This window comes from Sapajus apella, unplaced genomic scaffold (genome assembly GCF_009761245.1).
Source record: "Sapajus apella isolate SASKATOON/1434 unplaced genomic scaffold, GSC_monkey_1.0 scaffold2, whole genome shotgun sequence".
NCBI lineage: Eukaryota > Metazoa > Chordata > Mammalia > Primates > Cebidae > Sapajus > Sapajus apella.
The window spans coordinates 8108237-8119544 of record NW_022436942.1 but is presented as its reverse complement, the minus strand read 5'-3'; the positions used below and the strand labels follow the sequence as shown (position 1 = coordinate 8119544).

Sequence of the window (11308 nt, the reverse complement as noted above, 5' to 3'; positions counted from 1 at the left end):
TTTGCAGATTGGCAGCCCATGGGTGAGAATCATTCCACGGATGACTTTCAGGGGCACATCGTTTCTGTTTGTTCCTTTATTTTAGAATTGAATTCATTGCCAGCATTTTTTTTTAAACATGGCAATTATACATGGGAATGTTTTGAGCCAGGCACGGTGGCTCACACCTGTAATCCCAGCACTTTGGGAGACTGAGGAGGGCAGATCACCTCAAGTCAGGAGTTCGAGACCAGCCTGGCCAACATGGTGGAAACCCCATTTCTACTAAAAATATGAAAAGTTCCCCAGGCATGGTGGCAGGTGTCTGTTGTCCCAGCTGCTTGGAAGCCTGAGGCAGAAGAATCATTTAAATCTGGGAGGTGGAAGTTGCAGTGATCTGAGATCGTGCCGTTGCCCTCCAGCTTGGGTGACAGTGAGACTCCGTTTAAAACAAAAACAAAAAAAGAAAATGTCTTGAAAAATCAGATCTAGCAACAGTGCATGACAACCATTGGCTGAGTGTGATGGACCCCTTTGCCATGACATCAGAAGGTCAGTTTGTCCCTGCTACACCAGGGTTACCCGTCTGTCTGCTGCTGACTACTTAGTTTGAGACCCCAGGCTTTACTGGTAAGACAGACACAGATTCAACTATTTATCAGTGAGTATTGTAGCTTAGGACAGTGGTTCTCCATAGAGGTGATTTAGCACCCTAGGGGACAGTGGCAATGTCTGAAGACATATTTTGGTTGTTGCAACTTGAGGACAGTGCCATGGTGTGTAGTGGGTGGAGAGCAGGGATACTGCCCAGCGACCTACAGCGCACAGCACAGCCCCCACAACAAAGATTATCCAGCCCCAAATGTCAGTAGAACTGAGGTTGGGAAACTGAATTGGGGCACCAGCAAACTGGTCTGGAAGGAAGAGCTTAATTCGAGTGGTGGGGCTCAAGAGAGGCTCCCTGAATATACGAGGTCTTGCTGGTGAGCAGCCACTTCATGATGTTCCTGCTCCCTTCTCAGTCCAGAAGCCAGGTTACTTTATAGGTAGGGTTGAGGTGTTGTATTAGTCTGTTTTCACACTGTTATAAAGGCCTTCCCAAGACTGGGTAATTTATAAAGGAAAGAGGTTTAATTGACTCACAGTTCTTCAGGGCTGGGGAGGCCTCAGGAAACTTAGAATCATGGCAGAAGGGGAGGCAAACATGTCCTTCTTTACATTGCAGCAGGAAGGAGAAGTGCTGAGCAAAGGGGGAACAGCCCCGTATAAAACCATCAAATCTCGTGAGAACTCACTATCACAGGAACAGCATGGAGGTATGTGACCCCATGATTCAATTACATCCCATAGGGTCCTTCCCACAATATGTGGGGATTATGGGAAGTACAATTCAAAATGAGATTTGGGTGGGGACACAGCCAAATCATATTAGGTGTAGAGGCCAAAGCCTCATAGAGGCTACTGAGAGTTTATGGTCAAGCCACCTAGCTTCCTTAAGCCTCAGTTTCCTCACCTGTGTAGAACAGAGTTTTTTCAGGGTCTTTGGGGTACATGGGATACTTCCTACAAAGTTCTTACAACAGGGCCTGACTCAATTTTATAAAAATCAAATTCTTGGTTGGGTGCCGTGGCTCACACCTGTAATCCCAGCACTTTGGGAGGCCAAGGTGGGTGGATCATGAGGATTTTGAGACCAGCCTGGCCAATATGGTGAAACCCCATCTCTACTAAAAAATACAAGAATTAGCTGGGCGTGGTGGCATGTGCCTGTAGTCCCAGCTACTCAGGAGGCTGAGGCAGGAGAATCGCTTGAACCCAGGAGGCAGAGGTTGCAGTGAGCTGAGATTGTGCCACTGCACTCCAGCCTGGGCAACAGAGTGAGACTCCATCTCAAAAACAACAAAAAATCAAGTTCTTGCTGAACACTTTCTGAATAGCTGGTACTGCAGGAGGCCCTGGGAATTCAAAGTCTCTCTCTTCTTTTTAGTTTATTTATTTTTAAATTTTATTTTGTAGAGACGGGTTTTCTCTATGTTGGTCAGGCTGGTCTTGAACTTCTGACCTCAGGCCATCCGCCCACCTCCGCCTCCCAAAGTGCTAGGATTACAGGTGTGAGCCATCGCGCCCTGCCCCCAAAGTCTCTCTTAAGGACTGACGTTGACTTTTTTGATTGCCTGATTTAGGATTTGTGGACTTTGCTGATTGGGGACATCCAATTTTTAGGGAGAAATTTCTGGGAATTTTATTTGAAAGATGTGCACAAAGATTTAGCTTTTAAGTAGGTTCACAGTGGCTGTATTTATAAAGTGAAAAATTGGAAATAGGCTTAATGTCCAACTATGGGATATTGGTTTAATATGTGATGAGACAAATCGAGTATTATGCAGTCATTCAGGAGAAAGCAGATGGATATTTGCTGATATGGAAAGATGCTCATTATTAAGTGAAAACAATATACAAAACAATCTTTGTATATCAGTAATAAGCCAGGTGTGGTGGCTCACACCTGTAATCCCAGAGTTTTGAGAGGCCAAGGAGGGAGGATTGCTTGATCCCAGGAGTTCAAGATCATCTTGGGCAATATGGCAAAACCTTGTCTCTACAAAAAATACAAAAACTAGCTGGGCGTGGTGGTGCACACCTGTAGTCCCAGATACTCAGGAGGCTGAGGTGGCAGAATCACCTAAGCCCAGGAGGTGGATGCTGTAGTGAGCCGTTATTGTGCCACTGCACTCCATCCTGGGCAGCAGAATTAGACCCTGTCTCAGAAATACACACACACACACACACACACACACACACACACACTTTTACACTTTAAAACCTGGAGGCTAATACACTCCAAAATTAACAGTGGGTATCTATAAGCAGTTTTTACAATTATTTTCTTATTGTACATTTTTTCCTTTTCTATTTTTTTTTACAATAAATGTGCATTTCTTTTGTGAAAAATAGCAATATATTTTGTTAACCTTAACATTATTTGATACTATTAAAATATAAATGAAAATAATAATAAAAGAAAGGGCAAGTTTTCCAGCTGTTCCCATCTCCCTCCCCAGCCTTATCTCCTGACTGGACTCTTGATCACTCCCAATAAACACGGGCTCTTCATTCGTTTCAGTATTTACTAACCTCAAAACAAGGCAATTTGAAATGAATAATCACGTTCTTTATTATTGTTATCATTTTTGTTAAAAACGGGGTTTCACCATATTGATCAGGCTGGTCTTGAACTCCTGACTCGTGGTGATCCTCCCACCTCAGTCTTCCAAGGTGCTGGGATTACAGGCATGAGCCACTGGGCCCGGCCAGAAAGAGGAAGTTCTTTGCCTCTCTGTCTTCCCTTATTTATTCTAGTTTAATCCATTTCTTCAATTTTTTCATAACTTGCAGACGTTTCTTTAGTATTATCTATGACTTTCTACATTTATTTACTTTTTTCTACGCATGCTCACTCCTGGCTGATAGCGAGGGCTACTCCGGCAGGCGGTCCCGCCTTCTGACGTCGCCCATTGGCCGGCTCTGCTAGCGCGCTTCTGATTGGTGGCTGCGGCCGGGCCCTGCTGCTTCTCAAAGTTGGCGGGAGAGCAGCGGCTCGGCGGAATGGCGGCGGCTGCGGACTCGTTCTCTGGCGGCCCCACGGCGGTGCGGCTGCCTAGGTCGCCGCCACTCAAGGTGCTGGCAGAGCAGCTGCGGCGAGATGCGGAGGGCGGCCCGGGCGCGTGGCGCCTGTCTCGGGCGGCGGCGGGCCGCGGACCGCTGGAGCTGGCGGTCGTGTGGATGCAGGGCACGGTGGTGATGGCGGACCGCGGCGAGGCCAGGCTGCGGGACCCGAGTGGGACCTTCTCGGTCCGCGGCCTGGAGCGGGTGCCGCGCGGGCGGCCCTGCCTTGTCCCAGGTAATGCCCTGGCCTCACTCTTTGCCCTCTTCCCTGCTATCGGCTGACAGGTTGTCGAGGCCAGATTCTTTAAACCCGGTCTTGACACTCGAAAGGGGGCGGGGCGCGGTGGGGCTGCCCTACCTCCGGGCCTCTGCCCCTGCGGGTTCTTGCTTGGGTACCCTTGCTCCAGTTCCTCTTTGGTCAAGTTGATCTGATGTTAAGCATCACCTGCAGTCCCTTTAACAAATACAGATTCCCGGGATTCTTCCACCTCCTAGCGGGAATCTTCTGGGGAGGGACCCCGGCACCTGCATTTGTCACAAGCCCCCTCCCCGAATTGATTTCCTTGTTTGCCATCAAGTTTTGGGAAATACTCTCCTGGGAACTTTTGCTCATCCTTAACATCTCAACTCAAATGTACCTTTCAGACCCTCCTGTGCTGCTCCTTCACTGAACTGTCCTGGGCTGGAGCTCACACATGTTTGCCTCCTCCTTTTTTTTTTTTGAGATGGAGTCTCACTCTGTCACCCAGGCTGGGGTGCAGTGGCACGACCTTGGCTCACTGCAGCCTCTACCTCCCTGATTTAAGTGATTCTCATGCCTCAACCTCCCGAGTAGCTGGGATTACAGCCATACGCCACCACACCTGGCTAATTTTTTTTTTTTTTTTTTTTTTTTTTTTTTTTAGCAAAGTCTGGGTTTCGATGTTTGCCAGACTAGTCTCGAACTCCTGGCCTCAAGTGATCTGCCCTCCTTGGCCTCCCAAAGTGCTGAGATTATAGGCATGAGCAACCGCGCCCTCTCTTAAGCCTGCTTCCTCTCTTAAGCCACCGATGCTCAAACTTGAGCTTGTATCTGTCTCTCCTGGAGGGCTTGCTAAAGCTGGGATGGCTGGGGCTCCATCCTCAGGGTTCCTGAGTCACAAGGTCCAGGTGGGACTGGAAATTGCATTTCTAACCAGCTCCCAGGTGAGGCTGATGCTGCTGGTCTACTTTGGACTTTTTAAAATGTTTTATTTATTTGAGATAGGGGACCCGTTGTGTTGCCCAGGCTGGCCTTGAGCTCAAGCAGTCCTTCTACTCAGCCTCCTTGGGTAGCTGGGACTACAGGCCTGTACCACCATGCCTGGTGTTTGGGGGCCATACTTTGAGAACCATTGGGCCAGGCCTAGCTTCTGGAAGGCCAGAGCTGTGTGGTCCTGACAACTGTATCCTCAGCATCTGGCCCAGTGCCTGACACATAAGTGCTTCAAGAACCAATTGTCTTGAGTGACAGGCAGTGGACTTCCATCTCACTTGTTCACTGAGATGTCAATGGAGCAGGTGTTATACATCAGCCCCCCATGCATAGTGCTGGGCTGCAGCGAAGACCCAGATAAAGCCTGCTGGGAGATAGGCAGTGAGTGTCTGTCCCAGAGGATCGCTGATCCCTGGGGGAGCCATGAGGATGTGCAAGGTGCTGATTGGCCCTCAGAGGCTTCTGGAGGATGTGAGATCTAAGCTGAGGAGGTCTGAGGGTACGTGAGCCTTCCCTCCCCTCGGCTCCCTCCCCTGGGAGATCAGGCCAAGATCACTTCATTCCTAAGGGACCCTCCTGCTCAGTCTTGGAGTCTTAACTAGAGGCAGATAGGTTGGTGGTCTGGCCTGAGCTCTTTGGACTCAGACAGGCTTAGGTGAATTCCTGGCTCCACCCCTTCCCAGCTGAGCTGCCTGGAGCACTTTTGTTAACTCTTCTGAGTTTGTACTCTTATAAAAAGGAGTTAATCATTCTTGCTTGTTGTGTACATTCAGTAAGTAAACAACTGCCTTAACACTGCGCCTAGCTCATAGTGAGGGTACAGAACATGCTCCTGTTCCCTTCCCACACTGCCTTGCCCTTCAGCCTTCCCTCTGTCTGCCCTCAGCCCCAGCGCTGGTCTAGTACAGGGTCAGCAAATGACAGCCCTCTTTTCACATGTCCTGTGAACTAAAAATGCTTTTTAAACTTTTATTTATTCCTATTATTTTTATTTTTGAGAGAGCGAGACTCTCGCTCTGTGTCTCAGGCTGGAGTGCAGTGGCACAGTCACAGCTCACTGCAACCTCTGCCTTCCAGATTCAAGTGATTCTCGTGCTTCATCCTCCTGAGTAGCTGGGATTACAGGCGTGCACCACGACGCCCGGCTAATTTTTGTAGTTCTTGTGGAGACAGGGTTTCATCATGTTGGCCAGACTGGTTGGTCTTGAGCTCCTGGCCTCAAGTGATCCGCCCACCTTAGCCTCCCAAAGTGCTGGGATTACAGGCATGAGCCACTGTGCCTGGCGGGTTTTTACATTTTTACATGGTTGAAAGTAAAATCATGACTTGTGAAAAGTGTATGAAATTCAAGCATCAGTGTCCATAAGTTTTTTTTTTTTTTTTGAGATGGATTTTCACTCATGTTGCCCAAGTTGGAATGCAATGGCACGAACTGCAACCTCCGCCTCCTGGGTTCAAGCAATTCTTCTGCCTCAGCCTCCCAAGTAGCTGGGATTACAGGCATGCACCACCACACCCGGCTGATTTTTTGTATTTTTAGTAGAGACGGGGTTTCTCCATGTTGATCAGGCTGACCTTGAACTCCCACCTCAGGTGATCCACCTGCCTCGGCCTCCTAAAGTGCTGGGATTACAGGTGTGAGCCACTGCGCCCCACCATAAGTAAAGTTTTATTGGAATACATTGGTAATTTACAGAATGCCTCTGCCAGTGTCCCACTACAGCTAGAGTTGAGTATCTGGGACAAAGACTCTATGGTGGGAAAAGCTCAAAACAGTTACCGTCTGGCCCTTTACAGAAAACGTTTGCCAGCCCTTTCCCTTAGCCTTTGCCCAGCACATAACCCATCTGCTTGGTGTGTTGGCTTGCAGGCAAAGCCCCTTGTAGGCAGGCTGGGACAGTCTCCTGTCTGGTATCAGCCCTGGCATAAGCCTGGCATCTAGTAAATACTTCATTGTTTGAACCAATGGGCATTGGTGAACTTGTCTGACATACCCGCTGACCTGAATGCCAGCTGGCGGGGGCAATGACATTTCCTCTAGTTAAGTAATACCAAGTCCAGCTTGACAAAATTGAGTCACTGCCTTCAGGCAGGGAGGCAGGGAGGTAAGCAGGCCGCTAAAAAACATAAAGTAACATTGCAGGCAAGAGCCAGGTGGTGCAGACAAGGGACAGCTGATCCAGGCTTGAGGGCTCAGGGAAGGCTTCCTGGAAGAGGCAGCCCTGAAGGATGCACTGAAGTTACCTGTAAGGACCAATCCTCCTGGGTTGCCTGGGACTGAGAGGGTCCTGGAACATGGGGCTTTCAGTGTTAAAACTGGGACAGTGGGGCACTCTCTGGGTGCAGTGGCAGGAGATTGTGCAGCTCCATGGAAGAGCCTGTGCAAAGGCTTGGAGGGGATAGAGCCCCATGCATTTGGGAAGCCTGGGGCAGCGGTGGAAGGAAGGAGGGCTCTATCCTGATGAGCCTCAGTGGCTGTCTGGAAGGACCTGCCTGCTTCAAGATGGCCTTGAACTCTGTTCACTGCAGTGCTGCTCTAGTGCTGTTCCTCCACTGCCTCTTCCTCTGGAACATCCAGGAGTTTGTTTCCATAAACCTAAGGTGCTGAAGATGCTGAGTTGAATGAGAAGCTCTTCCTGTCCTCAAGCTGCTCTTTGTCTGCAGGAGAAGCAGAGAAACTATGCTTACCTAGATTATGCTGCTGTCAACTGAGTTCTGGAGGCAGGAGGTGGATTCCAGAATGTTGACGGCAGCAGTGGGGTGGGGATTGTTTTGAAGTGGAGGAAGCTGGCAGAACATGGGCTGGGAACCATTGGAGTGGTCATGGCAACTGGGGGGTGGGGATGCGGGAAGGAAAGGGAGGGACAGAGTGGAGAGCTGGGAGAGGGTGTGGGTAGAACCTATAGGGCCAGTTTGTCTCATCGCATGCTTTTGAGCTCATCCGGCTGGCTGTGTGTGCCTTCCTAGTAGAGCTCCTGTTCCCTCTTCTGGTCGGAATGTCCTTGGGCTTGTTCTTCTCTTCCTGTGTCTTCAGTTCTACTTCTGTGGGTTCGCACTTTAGGTCCATTCAGAGGGGACGGCAAGTATGTTTTCAGAACTAGCCTCTCACGGAGGGTCCCAAGTGGAATTTGGGGAGGAGTTCTGAGAAACCTGAGCACATCCTACCTGGAGTTGAACAGCGGGATCAGGGGTCAGCTTGCCTGGCTTCCTTCCGTCAGAGCCGCAGGCCCCATGTGCAGTGCAATGAAAGCAGACTCATAGGGGTAGGCAGCGGGGCTGGCACCAGGCCTGTCCTTCCTGCGGTGTTTGGAGTTTTCTTTTACGCAATTGGGTTTTGTGTGGTTGAGACTGGCCAAGTTTTGCTTTGAAGGAGAGTCACTTTCCGAAGGGAATGGGAAGCAAGTCACAGTTAATATGTCATTACATCATCCAGTGGCAGCCTGCCCTTGTGTGGATTTGCTTGTATGTGCTGAGGTGGCAGGGATAGGGCCCAGCAGTTGGAACAGTGGGGCAGGGGCTGCCTGCCCAGCCTTTTTGGCAATGTGGAGGGAAAATTGGATTTGCTTGGTAATTGTCAGAGGGTGTCTGCAGAAAGAGGATGCATCTTGTGCACAGAGACCAGTCACATACTCTGTAGCATTGAGCAAGGAACGGGACTAGAGGATAGCTGAGGTTTTCTGCCCCTGCCTCAGAGCAGCCTGTCTAATTATAACTTACACTCTGATGGAAGCGCCTCCTCCATTCCTTGGGCGTGATTACAGTTTACATGACAGTTTTGTTTTGCCTAGTAAAATCAGAAACCAAAGAAGATGGTTGGCCATGGTGGCTCATGTCTGTAATCCTAGCACTTTGGGAGACCGAGGTGGGTGAATCGCCAGAGGACAGGAGTTCCAGACCAGCCTGGCCAACATGGTGAAACCTTGTCTCAACTAAGAATACAAAAATTAGCCAGGCGTGGTGGCAGGCATCTGTAATCCTAGCTATTCAGGAGGCTGAGGCAAAGCCAGGTGGCAGAGGTTGCAAGGAGCCGAGATCACGCCACTGCACTCCAGCCTGGGCAACAGAGTGAGACTGTCTCAAAACAAAACAAAAAAAAAAAAAAGAAAAGAAAACATTACTATGGGCTTTTCTTCTTTTTCTAGGAAAGTATGTGATGGTGATGGGAGTGGTGCAGGCCTGCAGCCCCGAGCCATGCCTGCAGGCTGTGAAGATGACAGACCTTTCTGATAATCCCATCCATGAAAGTATGTGGGAACTGGAAGTGGAAGATCTACACAGGAATATTCCTTAGATGATGTTGGAACTGTCATTAAAAACAACCAAAATCCTGGAATGATTTAGAAGCTTATAATGACGTGGATTTCATGGACATTTTTCAACGCGTATTTTTCAAAAGTTTCTCAGAGCCTTGCTTTGGTTGACCAAGGAGTCTGGATGTAGGAATGTTTAAATCCTGGGATACTTCAGTGATAGCCTCTGCTGCCACTTGCTTTGCCTGTGTTTGCTGATGAAAAGCAGATGCTTTTGTCTTCCTGGTGTGTGTGTGTGTTAATTCTCTCTCTTTTTCTCTTGGACACAGAGATCTCATGTTGCATTTTCCAAATTTTATGCCTGATGATACTGTTTCCATTACTGCTGCGTTCCTGTTTTATGATGCAAAATTTATCTCAGTCATTGCCCGTGGTGATTGAAGTGTGGTTATGGGCAGGAAGACAGACTGTGTAAAAAAGGGAATGACATGGCTCCTCATCTTCATCAGCAACTACCATAACCAGTTTGCAAGTCAAATGGCATTTCCTAACAGCAGGTATGGTGGCCCCGGAAAGGCAACAGCTCCCTTTCTGCTTTGGACACCTCTCAAACATTTAGATAACACTCTATCCATTTCCCTCGGCTAGAGAAGGTGATACCTACTTCCATCAGTCAGAGATGTTGGGATGTTTTCAGAATTTCTTGTTGAAATGAAAAACATCAAGATTAAGGATGCCTTTCAGGCCTTAGCTAAACTTCCACTTCGTAACTTTGGGAGAGACACAGCAAGCCTCCTGGTTTAGAGTTCTTTTGTCTTTTTGTATGGAATGACTTTGCTGTGATTTGAATGTTGGGTTTTTGCTGTCTGCTTAGTACACATGCCTGATTTTTTGAGATTGTACATATCAAGGGAGTTAGGTTATGTTCTGACATGGTTGTAGACTTTCACCAGGATTATTGATATTCTACTTCTAATAAATTGTTTAATATGCTGTATGGGTTTTTTTTTTAATAGACTTTTTAAAAAACAGATCTATTTTTTTCCATTTTTCAGAAAAATGGAGCAGAAACCACAGTGTTCCCATATACTCCACACTCACACCCCACTCTCCCAGTTTTCCAACTGTGAACATCTTTTATTAGGATGATACATTTAATAAACCAACATTACATTTTTATTAACTAAAGTCTAGTTTACATTAGGCTTAATTCTTCCTCTTATACATTCTGTGGATTTTGCCAAAATGCATATCATGTATCCACGTTAAGTATCATACAGAATAGTTTCACTGCTCTAAAAATCCTCTGGGTTCCCCTTGTTCACCCCTCCCTCCAACCTGATTATCACTGATCTTTTTCAGTTTTGCCTTTTCCAGAATGTCATATAGTTGGATCATACAGTATGTAATTTTTTCGGATTGGCTTCTTTCATCTGTTGTGCATATAAGATTCCTCCATGTCTTTTTTTTTTTTTTTTTAAGACAGTCTCGCTCTTAACCACGTTGGAGTGCAAGGGCACAGTCACATCTCACTGCAGCCTCAACCGCTTAGGCTCAGGTGATCCTTCCATCTGTCTCCTGTGTAGCTAAGACTACAGGTGTGCATCACCATGCCTGGTTAATTTTTTGTATTTTTTGTAGAGACAGGGTTTTGCCATGCTGCCCAGGCTGGTCTCAAAGTCCAGGGCTCAAGAAATTTTCCCACCTCAGCCTCCCAAAGTGCTGGGATTACGGGTGTGAGTGACTGTGTCTGAACTCCAGGTCTTCTTGCAGCTTATTAGCTCTTTCTTTTCCTTTTTCTCTTTTTAAAAATAAATGCCTATGTTTATTATAAGATAGAAACATGAAGAATTCCTTAGGGACTTTTTAAATTTTTTTGAGATGCAATCTCACCCTGTCACCTAGGCTGGAGTACAATGGTGCAATATCTGCTCACTGCAACCTCCACCTCCTGGGTTAAAGTGAATCTCCTGCCTCACCCTCCTGAGTAGCTGGGATTACAGCTGTGTGCCACCACGCCCAGCTTATTTATTATTTATTTGAGGTGTTTTTTTTTTTGTTTTTTTTTTTTTTTTTTGGAGGGGTTTTTTTCTTTTTTCCCCGGCTGGGGGGGAATGGGGGGGGTTCGGGTTCACCCAAACCCCCCCCTCCCGGGGTAAGGGATTGTCCTGCCTCAGCC

The 11308-nt window shown here is 47.7% G+C and overlaps 1 protein-coding gene across 1 annotated transcript; it reads left to right on the top strand.

Moving 5' to 3' along the window:
* Positions 1-3564: 3564 nt before the first annotated feature.
* Positions 3565-10126, top strand: LOC116557990 (recQ-mediated genome instability protein 2). Its single transcript, XM_032287827.1, has 2 exons — positions 3565-3880; positions 9022-10126. Exons 1-2 carry the CDS (start codon positions 3586-3588, stop codon positions 9168-9170), a joined length of 444 nt encoding a protein of 147 aa, XP_032143718.1. The 5' UTR covers positions 3565-3585; the 3' UTR covers positions 9171-10126.
* Positions 10127-11308: the final 1182 nt, after the last annotated feature.